This window comes from Lycium ferocissimum, chromosome 12, assembly GCF_029784015.1.
Source record: "Lycium ferocissimum isolate CSIRO_LF1 chromosome 12, AGI_CSIRO_Lferr_CH_V1, whole genome shotgun sequence".
Lineage (NCBI taxonomy): Eukaryota > Viridiplantae > Streptophyta > Magnoliopsida > Solanales > Solanaceae > Lycium > Lycium ferocissimum.
The window spans coordinates 26,673,863-26,691,049 of NC_081353.1; the positions used below are offsets into that span (position 1 = coordinate 26,673,863).

General features: G+C 33.1%; 3 protein-coding genes across 3 annotated transcripts; 2 read left to right on the forward strand and 1 right to left on the reverse strand.

Annotated features, from left to right (window-relative positions):
* Positions 1 to 1,196: 1,196 nt before the first annotated feature.
* Positions 1,197 to 1,661, forward strand: LOC132041035 (large ribosomal subunit protein P2A-like). Its single transcript, XM_059431780.1, has one exon. The coding sequence runs from the start codon at positions 1,215 to 1,217 to the stop codon at positions 1,560 to 1,562; it is 348 nt and encodes a 115-aa protein (XP_059287763.1). The 5' UTR covers positions 1,197 to 1,214; the 3' UTR covers positions 1,563 to 1,661.
* Positions 1,662 to 5,205: 3,544 nt separating this feature from the next.
* Positions 5,206 to 5,677, forward strand: LOC132040918 (large ribosomal subunit protein P2B-like). Its single transcript, XM_059431603.1, has one exon. It carries the CDS (start codon positions 5,247 to 5,249, stop codon positions 5,595 to 5,597), a length of 351 nt encoding a protein of 116 aa, XP_059287586.1. The 5' UTR covers positions 5,206 to 5,246; the 3' UTR covers positions 5,598 to 5,677.
* Positions 5,678 to 11,512: 5,835 nt separating this feature from the next.
* Positions 11,513 to 14,929, reverse strand: LOC132040728 (F-box protein CPR1-like). The gene is made up of 2 exons (XM_059431395.1): positions 14,689 to 14,929; positions 11,513 to 12,617 (listed from the first exon to the last, which is right to left on the reverse strand). The coding sequence occupies exon 2, from the start codon at positions 12,486 to 12,488 to the stop codon at positions 11,514 to 11,516; it is 975 nt and encodes a 324-aa protein (XP_059287378.1). The 5' UTR covers positions 12,489 to 12,617; positions 14,689 to 14,929; the 3' UTR covers position 11,513.
* Positions 14,930 to 17,187: the final 2,258 nt, after the last annotated feature.

Sequence of the window (17,187 nt, forward strand, 5' to 3'; positions counted from 1 at the left end):
AGGGTGTTCAATTTGGGTCTCATCTCGCGGGTTTGTAATTGAAAACATACGCTGTTTGACAAGCATTGCACTTCGTCAAATAGGATTCAGTCAAAGGCAATTCTCTACTTTCTTTTCTTTAAGTATTCTTTTTAAATATTAGTCTTAAGTATATGTTTAAAAAGGTTTCACTCAAATCTTCTTGAATATCTCAAATTATACCAGTAGCCTCTAAACATTTACCATCCTATGAAAGAAGAAAAGTAGATATATAAATAAATTATTTATACGAATTATAAATTAATTATGTATTAGCCCCATTAGACACATAGTGATTTTTTTTTTTTTTTTTTTTTAAGAAAATATGATAATGAAAAGTGCAGTCCAATGTAAACTTTAATTCTAATAAAGATGTTTATATTTGTGATTTTATTAATATATAATATTATTTTCTATATGTATATACCTGAAAACATCTCAAGTAAAAATAAAGTTCGTTTGATTTGCTTTGTAGTTACTCTAAAAAATCTATTTAAAACCTCATCGTCTCCACCCGTTGGACGCTACCAAAGATGGTCGCCCGGTTCATTCTTCTCTGTCTTTTTTTATTCTCTTTTATTACCTTTCCAACTTTTTTCTTCATTGGTGCTTAGTGATTTTCTTTATTGGAATTTCTTAAGTGATTTTCTTTGCTCAACTAAAATTTTTAGCGAAAATTTCAAACTATATATCAAATTAAAGCTTGGATTATGCTTAAGGACAAACAACAATGCAAAATGGCAAAGCTAAATGTTATCTAGTTCGATTTAATTTTTTTGGTGCACCCATTCATGAAAAAATATGTTTGCTTAATAATTTTGAACACCCTTAGCTAGATTCCTGGCCCCACCACTGTACACACGTGCAACGCACTAAATGAGTAATACTTGATATTCCATTAGTATAGTTTTAAAATATAAAATTTTAAAATCTAAATGAAGAGTTCTCATGTCCCGTTCCGAACCGCCTTACATGGAACAAAGGTCTTTTCCTTTTTTCTTCTTCTTTTCCCGTCCAATTAGTACTAGGAATCATATTTCAGAATCCAACTAAACAATGGTCTTAATTACGTGTACCTATTCTAAATCAAATTGGACTTCCTCTATATACCCTTTATAAGTAGACACATATCACATATTCCTCAATATTCTTTACAACACAATAACAAGAAAATATTAATTCTCCGTTTTAAAGACATGAAGGTGATAGCAGCCTATTTGTTGGCCCAATTGGGTGGCAACAATGACCCTTCATCTGATGATTTGAAGAAAATATTAAATTCTGTTGGTGCTGAAATTGATGAAGTCAAAATTGAACTACTTTTGTCACAAGTCAAAGGCAAAGACATTACTGAATTAATTGCTGCTGGTAAACAAAGATTGGCTTCAACTACTATGTCCTTTGGATGTGGTGGTACTCCTGTTGTTGCCAATGGTACTGCTGATAATGCTGCTGGACAAGTTGTTGAAGAGAAAAAGGAAGAAAAGAAAGTTGACAAAGAAGAATCTGATGAAGAAGATTTTAATTTTAGTCTATTTGATTAGAATTAGTTATATTGTTATTGGTCATGTTGTCTTAGAATTAAGTTTAATTTGCTTTTATTTTATGCACTAGTTTTGTTTAGAGGCGGATTCAGGATTTAAACTCTAGGAGTTTAATTTTAAGCTTTTTTGCATTCAATTTTTAAAGTAATGGTTATTATCTATTCGTACTATTTATTATTTCGACCCCACGTTGTGGGATTTCATTGGGTTGTTGTTGTTGTTGTTGTTGTAGTACTATTTATTATTTATTGCAAATTTATTAAATCAAACACCATTCAGAATAGTTTCACCTTGTATGAAATCAAACACTATAATAATTTAATACTTGAAAGGATTAAATGAGCAAAATATTCAATATCTAAAACAAACGTATCCCAAAATTACATCCAGATTCAAGTTAGAGTTTCAAATTTATGGATCAACAATACCCCAAAAAAAAAAAAAAAAAACATAATTTTGATCCTAATGATGATTACAAATTGTCACTAGCTCTATCTCCGTTGTTACTTCTATCGGAGGATCTTCTTGGTCCAATTGGTGACGGAGTGCTTCCTAAATAAGTTCAAACTTCCAGCCAGATTATGATATGGAGGAGGAATAATGCATCTAGCAATTATAGAAGTTGTCTTAGACCAGTATTGATCCTATCTAACAATATTTAATAGTACTCAGTACTTATATTGCTACAAGCCAGAGCATTACAGATAAATATTTTTTAATAGAAAAAGACTACACTGTCTACAACAACATATAACAAAAGCCAAGACTTTAACACCTCAGTCCATGACTCCATATTCCTCAAATTTTACCCAAGAAACTTGGACAATAAGCAGAAGATATAATAAACCTCAGTTTGTCAATTTTGACCGGAGGAACAACTTTAACCAAACACATGCATCCAAGATAAACAATGTACTACACATGAATCAAAACATGAACAACTTTAACCAATTGAAATTTTGCTAAACACAAACATCTATACAGATTAGTAAAGGGTACAACACATGATTAGTAAATTACAAATAGTAATACTCACAAAACTCTTCTTGCTACACAAATTCCTTCTAGCATGTGGTGCTGGCCCATCTGCTAGAAACCTTAGGTAATCTGACACAGTATTCACAATGTCCGAATTTTTAATCTGAAATAAGAATCTAAAATGTTAGGCATAGTTTTAAATTTATAAAATTATAATACATTTGTAACTAACCTTTAGTGGAAACCAATCATTGAAGTCTCTATTAACTATCTTTTCTATCAACCATCATACTCATCACTTTGTCAGTCATTGGCACAAACATTTTATATGATACAGTTTAATTAGGAAGGACAACTTGGAATACTTCTTACACCCTTTACACCCTTCGTGTAACGGTTGCTTGCCATCTTCGATCAATTCAAAAAACTTTGCATCATCTTCATTATTCCCCTCAAAGTGCCCTTCATTAAATGTTTCTTCTCTATTTATAGGCTCACAAGACACATCAGGCTCATTGACGTCGTCTCTGGTGAACCCAAATGTATCATTAATCATGGTTGCCATTAGATTTTGGGGCTGCAATGTATCTTATGTGAAATTTGTGCTCTGAAAGGACTTTGGCACAGTTGCATTTAATTCTTCACCTTGCATATATCAAAATTTTTAATTTTTTGGAAAAGGCTTACATGTCAAGTGCTCTTCAACTACACCTCTTTCTTGCCACTTCTTAAAGCCACATATCCGACATGGACACTTAATTACATGCCCATCAATAGACCCATCCTCGAAAGCAAAATTCAAAAAATTTCTTAGCCATTTTCATACTCAGGTGTGTTTTGTGATTTGCTAATCCAAGATTTATCAATCGGCATGGCTAGATAGAACACATAATGATCCAACTTAAATATGTAACTAACAAAGTTCATTTTTAATATTCAAGCATAGTACAATTTTCTTAGTATAAAGGTGTACTAAAAACAGTTCGTATTAATCTAATTAAGAAGGCCAACATCAAAGGACAATTTAAGAACACAATCAAACAACATAACCGAACTAGAACAACAACTCCGTCACCCTTAGTCAATGTTATATTTACAGGAGTAATTGGAACTTGTTTATACCTAGTAAACAGGATTTACGAATTAACAAAAGATCAATATTATGCCTCAAGTTGGACAATCTATGCCTAATGATATCATCTTTGTTCACAGTTTACAAGTAAATAGTAAGGAAATTATTTCCTGTAACTGACTGTCACCACAAAGAACACAACTTAGAATACACTTACCAAAGAAAAATTATCAGAAATATTCAGAATTGTATATCTTCAGTAACTAATTGCCAAGCTAAAAACTTAGTTAATAAATTGTTTACTTAACTGGATACCTTAGTTATGGCAAATTAAGCTCCTAGATACAGGGAATGGTACATATTGGTGCTTTCTGAATTATTTCTAGTATTCTTTACTCGTGCATCTTCCATTAAAAGTAGTTCCAAACTGCTGTCTGGGACATATTACTGAGATTTTGAAAGAAGTTTCAAGTGTAGTACCATTTTTAATACTATATGTTTGAGCTTGACAGTGTTCAGAGATTCATTTGAATAATTAATCCCGTATATATGCGAATAAACTTGAGCCTAGTTACGCAAAGAGAAGTTATTTAAATATTGTAGAAGGGTTTCCTCTTTCGATTTGTCATATGAATGTGTTTGTTTGTTTGATTAAAATCTAAGGAGCATATGCATTTAAAATTAATTGAGAATTTAAATATTTCAAGTTTAACGTAACAATTCTACAATTGTAGGTTGTTTCGTAAATTCCAGTCTCTTAATGATAATATAACAATTGAATTGACGAAAATTTTGTCCAAACTTTCAGTAAGTTCAATAGCTTTTCCTTGAAGGTCGTCTAAGAGCTTAATAGTTGACTTTTCTTTCTCATCCCAAATAGCAGTAGGTTGAGGATCTTCATCAGCACTTTCGTTGTCACCTTTTGCATCCGCTGTCTCTTGAAATTTACCATGTGCGTGACATTAATGATGATTACCATAAATATTTCAATATTTTATTTTTATACATAATATATTTCTTACAAAACATTATTATACAATATTTGAGTATTGCTGTTATAGAAAGATAATTTTACAAAGAGTGAACCGCTATAATGAATGTCACTGCTTTTATAGAGAAGTAAATTATAACATGAGAAATGGGTTCCGGAGAAAATCAGGCCGCTATAGAGAAATGCTGATATAACGAATGACAATTATAGAGAGAATTGATTGTATTGCATCAATAATGGTAGTAATGTTTTGTTATTTGATGTCTAATTTATTAGCACTTATAGGACAGAAACATGAGCTCAATTTACCAAACGAGTAATAGTCGATATTCCATTACTATTTTTATAATATGAATAATTCCTTGTCAAGGTGGGATTTACCAAATTTTCTAACATCCGCATGGCAAGTAAAATTTTCCTTTTTTACTTATCCAAATACCATTACTAGTAAGAGTCAAATTCCAGAATCCAACTAAACAATGGTCTTAATTACGTGTACCTATTCTAATTCGTATTGACTTACTATAATCCCCCATAATGGTGCCTATATATACCCTTTATAAGTAGACATATGTCTCATAGTTTTCAAGAACAAAAAAAAAAAAAAATCTTTGTTTTCAAGAATCTTGAAACTTAATTAAATATGAAGGTAATAGCAGCCTATTTGTTGGCCAAATTGGGTGGCAACAATGACCCTTCATCTGATGATTTGAAGAAAATATTAAATTCTGTTGGTGCTGAAATTGATGAAGTCAAAATTGAACTACTTTTGTCACAAGTCAAAGGCAAAGACATTACTGAATTAATTGCTGCTGGTAAACAAAGGTTGGCTTCTACTTCTATGTCTTTTGGATGTGGTGGTACTGCTGTTGTTGCCAATGGTGCTACTGATAATGCTGCTGGACAAGTTGTTGTTGAAGAGAAAAAGGAAGAAAAGAAAGGTGACAAGGAAGAATCTGATGAAGAAGATTTTAATTTTAGTCTCTTTGATTAGAATTAGTTAGTCATTCTTTCTTAGGGTTAAGTTTAATTTGCTGTTATTTTATGCACTAGTTTTGTAGGCGAATTCAGGGTTTAAATTCTATGAGTTCAATTTTTAGTTATTTTCTTTTGCATTGAAATCATTAATTTTTTAAATTATGGGTTCATATATATATATATATATATATATATATATATTATTGAAATTTTTAAACATAAATTTATACTCTTGGTTCAGATGAATCCGATATCGTAACGTGGATCCGCCCCTAGTTTTGTTTTTAAATCCTTGTAGGTTCAAAGTTTTGTTGTTTAACAAATTTTCTAGTACTGCAAAAACTATATTCAATTGAACTTGTTGTGTCGATATAAATATTATTTGCGCGTAGTTAGTTTGATCGTGAAGAGAAAAGTTGCAGAGTTCTTCCATCATTATATTATATGCTAATCTAGCAACAATTTGCGTAAAATAAAGCTTAACAAAATACCATAAATATTGTTCCTTTCTTAAGAAATTTAAGTCCCTAATGTGGCGAAATTCCTACATAGGATTTTACAAAAGAGGCTCAATTTCAGCAAAAACTTGGATTTTCCCAACGACATGGTATGATATTGTTATTGGTGGCACCATATTTGTGAGGTATATAGTCTTAGAATTGAGTTTAATTTGCTGTTATTTTATGCAAAGGTTTTGTCTTTAGTTCCTTTAGCTACTAAATTCAATTGACGTTGTTGTGTCAGTATAAGAATTATTGTAGTTAGTTTGACAATAAGGAGAAAAGTTCCAGAGTTCTTCCATCATTATATATACTAATTTAGCAATAATTTGCAACCCTAATAAAGTAGGCCTGAGGCGGAGCGTTTTACTTAATACTTCTTATAATTCCCAAAAAATTAGTAGAGCAATCCATGTTCTTAAGAAATTTAAGTCCCTATTAGTCCCTAACATGTTGTTGTTGGGTTTATGGCAAAATTCCTGTCCATGATTTAACTAAGACACTCAAATTCAGCAAAAACTTGAATTCCTATGCTCGTAATATAATGCTAGCTGATGTGGTTGAGAAGGAAGAGTCTGATGACGATTTCAATTTTAGTCTCTCTCTCTCTCTCTCTTTTTTGTGAAACCGGTAATTGTAAAATTTCAATTTTAGTCTCTTTGATTAGGAGTTTAATTTCGCTGTTATTATCATGCAGTAGTTAGTCGTGTTTTTTAATCAATTTTTTCAGGTTCATTTTTTTTTTCTTTTAATAAAATTTTATTATGTTGTAGCTTCAGCAATAGTACTAGAATTTAGTTATTTTGACAAAAGATGAACGTTGTGGAGTTCTTCCATTGTTATATAGTGCTACTTTTAGTAGTAATAATTTGCATAATATTAATTCGAACAAGTACGACATATATTTGTGACGTATACTACCCATATAATCCTTTTTTAGCAATTAAATTTAAACTTCTAAGAAGCCTTGGTGAAACAGAATGCTTGGAATCTCTTGTGTACCTTTTTGGTGTAAATGTTTGCTCTAATTTTCTTACCATATTCGAATTTTTCTTCTTTCTTGAAGGACCGGAAAGCATTATAATAATTGGTTTTTATTGAGTACTTTTTTTTGCTAAAAAAAAGATGACTAGAAATCTCTTCCATATTTGGTTAATTCTTTTCTTGGAAAGAAAATGTTTTGGACCTTTATAAATTGAGCTCACTTACAACATTCATGATGCACTTGAATTTCTTGTCTTCTGTTTTATATTTAGTGAATAGCTCATACGAAGGTCAATTGACCAAATTATATAAATTTTTATGTTTCTTTTGGTATATTTATCTTTGCTGTCTTATTTATTGTCATTCAATATTTTTGTTCCGCACAACACCCAGTTATTTCAATCCCAATACTTGGTTCCACGAAGTTACATATTATAGTCTCCAAAACTCAGATTTCTGATGAGTGACAATCGATTGATCTGGTTATGACATTTCGGAGGGATTTTATTATCACTTTGAGCATAATTAGGGGATAAGGTGACTCCCACAAAGTTTAGGGTGTATATGTGATTTTAGACAAGTTTAGATGGTAATTTATGTATCACTCCTAAGAAAAACAATGGATCATATGCTTAACCATTTAGTTTAAACTACGTCGAAGAAGAAAAGGAAAACTGACAAAGAAAATGTCTTATTCTATCAAAGGCAAAAACAGAATCAATTTCTCTCTCCGAGGCTATAAGGAAGGCGTTGGTTTAGCTTCAAACTACGGCTAAGATTTAGCGTGTTTACAAATCCAAAACCGATAAGAAGACGTTCTATTTTTTTGTTTTGTTTTGATTTCTCTTGTTTTCATTTGTTCATATATACACAGCCTTCATGCATAAAAGTCTACATAAATTACAAGCAGAAGCAAATTCAAAGATGTTATTGCTTAAAGAAACTTGTTTTCTTTCTGGTCGAAAGAGGCATAGAGGCGAGAGCCCTAGTTTGAGAGAACTAAAGTGTCACCAGTGGAAATAAAATCCTGGAACGAAAGTAAAAATTTTACCAAATAGAGTTTGTATTTAAAACCTAAAACCACTAATATAATTAGGATAAAATATGTTTTCAATATAACTATTGGGTTATCGGTTTAACCATTAACTAAAACCACAAAATCAAAAACCGAACCAATAGTCCAATGAGAAAATTTACAAAACTATTTAAAACCCGTTAACTAAAGACCAAAGATCTTGAGCGAAATCCGTGAACAACTCAAAAGATAAAGAAGTCGTTAATCTCTTCAATTGTTCCCAGGAAGATCTTCCACCACGTAGAAAAAAGAATAAAAAGGGTGATAAAGAGTGGTATGTACATAAAAAAACATATGTGCAATGCAAATTCGATCCAGCCAAGCTCCCAATGAATAACCCGACAAGCCTAGATCACTAGTTATAGGAGGGGGATTCCTCTTTGTTTGCTCTTTATTTATGGTGCAAACACATACCTGAATCGACCTGCTTCTATCACGCCCCTGGACGGGGCCTGCTATTTTTAGTCGTTTTCAGGAGAAAGAGAATTCTCCGGGTTAACTCCCTCCTAACGGACAGTACTGGTTTGAAACTTCAGTTCTCTTACTCGACTAGATGGCTTGGCCTCACATCCTACTCTTCATTGTGGAAGGTTCTTTCTGTCCAATACGGGAGAATTTTCTTCACCCAATGCCAACACATCTCTCTCAGCTGCAAGAAGATCAACTACATTGCCAAGCTCTAACTCCGCTTTTAGCTTTAGTCGGCTGAGCTACTTTCCTCCTAGAGTTCGGAATCGGAAAGAGAGAAAGAGCGACGTATTTAATAGCAAGGAAGTGGAACCATCCCGTTCGCTAGTATAAGATGCTTTCGATCTGGTAAAGCCCTTTTTACTTTTTACTTTTTACTTTATAGTGAAATGTCAGTTTTGAGACCCCAATATTTGCTACTTCAGCAGACTAGCATCAGAGTCATCTTCTTGCTGAGGTAAGATCCGCTAGAGATTCCCTCTGACACCTAGTCGAGATCTTGTCTTTCTCCTGTTAGACGGGCAAGCATCTAAGAAGTAAAGAGGAGTAGTACTGCTCAAGCCTCAACTCCGCTCCTTTCCTCAGTTCGTATTAGTACCCTTTAATGAACGAGAAGAGGAAGTGGGAAGACCTCCCTACCCAAGCCTACCTAAGTATGTCAAGCAGGTTGCTATGATCCCATGTTCCATCATAGGTAGCTAATGGGTAAAGTAACAAAGGACCAAAGAACTGAAGGAGAATATAAGAAAAGTACTGCTATGCTTAACAAGAATGGTAACTTTAGAGCATTTCTCATGAATGATCAAACCAATTGTTTTAACAATACATATTTCTCCGAAAAATCACCTTCATTACAACCAGATGCATATACAACTTAATAATACATTCTTTACTATTGCCCAACAAAATCGGGCTTCACAATTCATACAAAATCGAACTGATCTTCTCACAGACAAGGGCGGATCCACACCATTGGGTGTGGGTTCGCGGGAACCCACAACTTTTATCCGATCCTTGTATTTGTAATGTGAAACCCTTTCAATATATAAGAAATTTGAGCTGAGAACCCAGATAGCAGACATCATTCAATGGGAACCCACAAGCTTCAAATCCTGGATCCGCCTCTGCTCACAGACACGGCAACAGTACATGGCTTCCATTTCCTTGAAGAAAAGGGTAATCTGTGTATCCCAAATTGGATCTTGAGTATAGAATGTCTTCCTTTTATACTTATTTAGAGGTGCATTAAGCTTGAACCTCATAACCAAATCAGGATTAGCGATGAAAAGACGACCATATGACATGAAATCAGCATCACCCTGTGCTAAAGCCTCATTCCTAGCTCCCTAGTGTATCCGCCACTGCATATGAACGTCCCCAGATAGGCGTTTCTCAAAGCCCTCATTAAATGCGCCTCCTCCTCTTCATTGCCAAGTCTGCCTGCTTCGGTTTGCCCATAGGCCACATATCGTGGTTGTGTCACATGAAGATAGGTGAGTTCGGATTGGAAATGAAGCTGGATTTGGTTTAGTCTTTCAACCTAGGCTGAGTGGATTAGAGTCCACGGCATCAAGATCCTCACGGCTACACGATCAGCACCTATTGCTGTGATGACTGCTTCAACCACCTGCGTTATGAATTTGCACCGTTGGCTAGTGATCCACCATACTCATCTGTGCGGTCATTGATCCCATCTTTCAAGAATTGGTCCAACTTGTGATATTTGGCGTATGGATAACATATCTCCACCATGGACAAATTTGTTCAAAAATAATTTCATGTATGTTTATGGCTGCGATGACGATAAATAAAGAACATGATCAAACAATCTTTAATGTTGGATTGAACCTAACACAACATGTTTTTTCATATGGCCAACATTATGATGCACTTCCAAGAAGAATATCAGCATTGACAACTGAAGTTCTGGTAATGACAGAGCAACCGAAATGGATTTAAGGAACATACGCCATGAATATTATTTGTAATGAAGTGTAATAGGTGGAGATACACTTCATTACAAATAACCTCATAAAATCAAAATACTTAAAGAAAATCACTTGTATCTCATAGACTGATTGTTCATCCTGGCAGGTTCACATTGATCTTGACAAACAAGTCACTATATGACGATTGACATTGATCATTTATCGAAACTTATATCTTATTTTTTCATGTTTAATTATTTATTAATTCCACGCTTTGTTTAATAATATTCAAAATTAGCTTACAAAATTGTATATTACATGTTGTCGTATACGCGCCAAGAAGCTAGTGATACAAGAAAGTTTGGAAGTCCTAAGAAACAAGCTTACCAATACCATGTATTGAATCATTTTATACAGCTAGGTAGAACATTAAAAAGCATTATACAGAGGAGAGGTATAATGTCAAATAGGGTGGATGAATGAGTGTACCTGCTAAACAACAAGGTTTTGAAGAATAATAAGATGAATGGGAACAATTACAAAGAGAGAGTTTCCAGACACAATATAGCTTTCTTTAAGGAAATATATAACTTTCTTTATTGAATCAAAGCCAGGAATCATTCCACTGGATTAAAGCTGAAGAATAAACAGTATTACTCGTAGAAATTACTATATTTGATTTTCTGCAAGGAATAATAGGTAATAAGAGAGGAAGCCAAGTAACTGTCGCTTCTTTGAGAACATGAAACAAGTAACCTGACAACTTTGCTGAATACACTTCGGACCAAATTGTCGAGCAATAGGCAAAGTCATCAGAATCAGAAGTTTTACATGATCTTCGAAAAAGGAAAAAACCCTCTCAATCATACATAAGCACATATTAAATAAGAGCAATAGATAAACTTATCAGAATAGGAGGTTGTTAAATGATTTTTCAAAAAAAAAAAAAGTGTCTTAATCATATACATAAGCAAATATTAAATAAGTAATTTTGGAGAGATCAAGCTCTCTGTATAAACAATTCCTTGACTAAGGACAGGTTCAGGCCAAAGTTCAAATGGTCCTCTTTTGGATGTCCAATATAGAGAAGTAATACGTAATGGTGGTAGGCAGCGTAGTAGCACTTCACCATCCGCAAACATATATTTTGGTTTGGCTAAACGAATATAATTAGCATCTTGTATTGTAAGCAATTGAGTCCAAGATTCCTTGACACCATAGTCTTTCATTACCCACAACTTAAAAGTGCCTTGATGATATAATTTAGGAGACGTAGAATAATAGCAAAGCATTCCTCTCAACACTGAAACACCATGGTCGAGCCTTAAGTCGAATATATTGCACATACGCTCTAGCAATGGTATTTCTCCGTACACCTCATTTGAAATATTAAATGAAACGATAATATAATATGCTGACTTACCAAGCCAATGAAATGCTCCATGTATAAATGCCAAAGAATCCATACCACAATTTAAATAACCCACCGCACAGCCAATGCCAGTAGGATAATCACCAATTTTTCTCCAGGAACCACGTATTAGCGCAAGAATTTCAGCGGATACATTCTCAGAATAATCTCTATTCAGGTCAACCGCTAGGATCTTATAGTCATCACTAGTTGCGTTGTATCCCAATCCATATACCCAATCGCCCAGGTAATATCCTGGATAGGGAAGTACTATTGATTCTCTTGTGGAGGGGATCCAGAGCAGAAGGTGCCTATCAAGTCTATCACACGTTGAGAGAAGAACCAATCCATCACAACAACAACATATCGTGCAAGCTGGTTTGCAGTTTGAAGGGCAATCAAGTCTTTGTTCATCCTCAACCACTTGAACCGACGATAAAGAGAAACAAGAGAATTTAACCGCATAATTCGATTTCGCGGGGTGTTGGGCAGCAAGAATTTGGGAATTTAGGTCATTCTTGGCACGATTGAGATGCTTCATCTTAAAGAAATGATCAGAGATTAATGCCTTCCAAACTGGTGAAACACATTTGAATCATTGAAGAGACCGCACGGATAACCTGCTGAGGATCTCCATAATTATTTCCCCTTGGAAGTGAATTCCCCTGGCCTAGATAGTTCAAGGAAAGTGTGTTAGTAGTTCACTAGTTGAAAATGTTAAATCTTTCAAGCTATAAATATTTTAAAAGAAAGCTACAGCAACTAGAGTTCAAAACAAGTTTTCAAGCACAACTTGTACAACCAACGTTGAATTGGTTGAGAAGGCCGCCCAACGATTACAACAAATTGTTGTTCCAAATAAAGAATACTTGTGGAATTTCAAAGTAAAGTTTTAGCGCTGATCTGGTGATTGTGTTTTTACAAGTAGTACTATCATTTAATAACTTCGTTGAAGGTAAAAAAGAATCTAAAGTACAAATACTTCCTTAAGCAATTGTTCAACTTTCTTCAGAAACTCATATGCAATAGTTCTTTTCAGAAGTAGAAATTGTAAATTAGGTAGTGAAGTTGTAGAAATCATCTAATCCCTTGTGCAGAGATAAAAGCTCAAGGCACTGTCCCATTCCAGAAAAAAAGAAAGGGAATAGTTAGTCAAACTAGACAATCTTATGAATACTTAAACTAGGTGCTTTCAAAACTAGGATTGTTCATGACATCTAAGACTAGGAGTGGCAAACGGGCAGGTGGGGTCGGATATGTGAGGATCGAAAATGGGCTAAATAAAAAAGAGGATAAATATCCGACCAGCCCCTGTTTAACTCAGATAAAAAATGAGTTAACCGACAAATAATATAGATATCCTTAATTATCCTTGGTTTCAGGAATAGTCAGGTGAGAACATAAGCAAAAGCCAAAGTAAGCTTAGATTCCCAGAAAGCAAGAACTCATGAAAAACAAGAAGCAGACAAATGGTTAATGATCCATATTATTCGTTTGGGTAATCATTTTTAGTGGATAATATCCATATTTGGTCCATTTTAAAAAATTCAGTGATCCAACCCATGTTTAATGGGTCGGATAGGGTGGTTACTTATTTTTTAAACCATTTTGCCAGCCCTATCTAAGACGATGATTTCTGAAAAATTATGAGGAGTTTAGATGAATGTTAGTTCAAGTAGTTTCTCACTCACAAAAATAATTACGCTTTAACTCTCTTCTTTTCAATCTCGAAAAATCATACTAGGAACTAATGCAAAACCAATGAAGCAGCCTTTTTTTGGATGAGAAAGAATATATCGAATTGGCATTATTGTTGATATCTTATTTGAATTGTTATAATCTTTAGGGTGTGTTATGGAGGAAAACATTTTCTGGATTTCCAATTTTCTCATGTTCGGTTAGTCAAATTTTTTGAAAAATAGTTTTTTTAGGAAAAACAAGTTCCTTAAAAATGAGAAAAATGACTTCCCAAGTAGGATTAACAAGTTTTACAAGTAACAATCCACATTAATTGTCTTCTTCCCACCTTCGAACTCAACACCCCCCACCTCACAAACAAAAAATACAATTTGTTTTAAAAAAAAAATAAAAAAATTTAAGAGTTTTTTTGCTTTTTGGTTTTTTACACCACCTACCCCCAAACCCCTCCAACCACCCTCCAAAAATTTAGTTTTTTAAAGTTTTTTTTTAATTTTTTACACCACCTACCCTCTGCGACCCCCCATTCCCCCCCTCTCCAACCAAAATTTTCTACCTCATATATTTTCTTTTACTTTTATAAATTTTTTTATAAAAAATGGGAAATTTACGTGGTTAAATTTGGTGTGGGGTGGGTGGTGGACAGGGGCGGAGCTAGGTAGGCTTCAGGGAAATTACAGTATATATACATGGTTAAATTTTTTTTTTATATATATAAAAGTAGATTGTGAACACTTTTAGGTGTATTTCTTACTTCATATTTTTGAACCCCTAAATGAAAATTCCCGGCTCCATTTATTGGGGGTTGGAGGGTGGCAAGTGATTGTGTGTTTGGGGGGGGGGGGTCTGCTTGGGGTGGGTGTTGAAGGCTATTTCGCAAAGATGTTTTTTACCGCCAACATAAAAAAATAAGTATGAAATTCATTTATTTTTCAAGAAAACATTTTCCTCCATACCCGAACACACCCTTAATGTCAATCATACACAAGTAGAATCTTCAATGTCAAATTAACAACAATTAAACTGTAACACCTTGAACTCACCTGATCAATGGCCATCTGCACTGCAGTATTATTTGACACTTTCTTCCCTGAAATTCAATTTAATTTATGGTGTTATCATAGAGGAGGATAAACCAAAATGTGGTGAGCAGAGTTAAGCTATCCATTGCTATTAATTTGATTGATAAGATTTGCCATTTTTGAATTTGCATTGGATTTTTGTATATTTGGATCGAAGCTTTAATAATTGATATGACTTGTCCTTTTGTGTCATCTTTAGGTATCGCTAAGCAAGACTTGACATTTTCTGATTGGGAAAAGAACATATATGGCCGGTCGGGCATAAATAATCCCATCCTCTAATTCATTTTTCCCAAACCCAAATTATACCCTCTAACTAATCCATCTATTAGCCAAAACTTAAATAAGATAATTCTCAAATAAAAATCCAAACACAAAAATGTTTGAGGCTATTTATATATAATATGTGTCATTTGTGTATAAAATATATATCAGTACCTATTTGTAATATATAGAAACTGTATAAAATATGAATCACTAAGGTATGTATTATTTTTGTATATAATATGTATCATTTGTGTATATAATGTGTATCGACAAAGGTGCAATTGATATATAATGTGTATCGGCAAAGAAAACAAGCAATTGTATAAAATAGAAAATTGAATCATTTTTGTATATAATATGTATCATTTTTTATATAGAAAGTGTATATATAATTCCGATGTATATATAAAGTTTGTATACGATCTTGTATAGAAAGTGTATCATACGTATAAAAAATATATAATAGAAATCGTATCATTGTGGTATATAATATGTATGTATATATAAAAAAATATCATATCATTATTGCATAATATGTGTATAATAAATGTATAATTAACGTATAATTTATGTAAAATAAATGTATGATTAATTCCAGCATATGTATATAAAATGTATAATTTTTGTATATAAAGTGTATATATAATTTCAACATATGTATATATCTTTGTGTGACACAATTTATGGGCCGACATAGCTTTAGCATTATTTTGGTAAAATGAAAGGCCATTTTTTGGGATTATTTTGGACCGAGCGAAATCCTGGGGGTGTTAGGCCCAAATATTGGCCAAATGTGACATTACTTTGGGCCATTGGACACATAGTGTCCTTTTCCCTTTCTGATTTGGAAATTGCTTGCTAAGATTTTTGTATGCATGTTATTTAATACTCGCTCTATTCCAATATAAATGAATTTCTGACATTTTTTTTTTTATTATCCAAAATGAATGAATTTTTAAAAATCCAAAGATGTATTAATTAATTTTCCCAAAATTACTCTTCTTTTTAATGAGTTTTTCAACTATAATTAAATTCCAATATTGACTATCTCTAGTTTTAAGAAAATTTTGGTAAGAAGTAAAAGGGTAATATTGACAAATCATCCTTTGATTAGTGTCTTTAATTAACTTTCTTAACGGGTGTGTCATAACTCAAAAATTCATTTATTTTGGAATGAAGGGAGTACAACAAACCAAACAGTCCATAAAAATAATGTCAGCATAACTAAGCCCAACAAACCAAACAGTCCAAATAGTACTATTCTTATACATCCTACTTCATAATGTTGTTGCTGAAAATAATGTTGGTGTTGCTGCCCAAGTTGTTGTTGAAGAGAAAAAAGAGGAAAAGAAAGTTGATAAGGAAGAATCTGATGAAGCATATTTTTTTTGAACTGAGAAGAAGATTTCGATTTTAGTCTTAAGTTTAATTTGCCTTACTTTAGGCAGGGATTTTGTTGTTTAACAATTTGTTCTAGTATAGGTACGTACTACGTACCAAATTGAAATTGAAATTGAAATTGTGTTAGTATAAATATAAAGTGTCATTTACTCGCGCTAGTTTCACGGGCGGAATAAGAATTTGAAGCATATTGGTTCAGAATGTTATGGAATGGAAGAAACAAGAGAGAAAAAAGAATGAAAACACTTTGTATTGATTCTTGCATTGTTTCTTACATTGAAAATAAAAGACTACATCACTAATTATACATAACTAAAAGGAAAAAAAAAATAGATACTAAACTAAAAGGTAACTAAATAATATGTAATTAATGTAGATCATTGTCACAACCCATTTTAGGATCACGCGGGCACCTACCATTCTCACCTCGGTAGGCGAACCCTTAACCCAATCCAAAATCATTTGCAAGTAAAGAATTAGCGAGATTCATTAATCTTCAAGTTATAACATAAACAAATACGGAAGTGAACTCATTTATATAATTAAAGCAAAAGTATTTACAACAACTTTTAAAAACACTGACTCATTCCTCATGACCTGGTCTAGATTAGTACAAGAGGAAGACAATGTACAATGAAAATAAAAGACTTAACCTCCATCTAGGAATAAGGTGATGGAGGTCTTCAAGATATGCACCGCACATCTCCCGGAAACTCCAAAACAACCAATAACCTGCACAATTCTACACCCCGAGAGGGAAGTAGCAAGAGTAGTATCAGTACTACACTAATA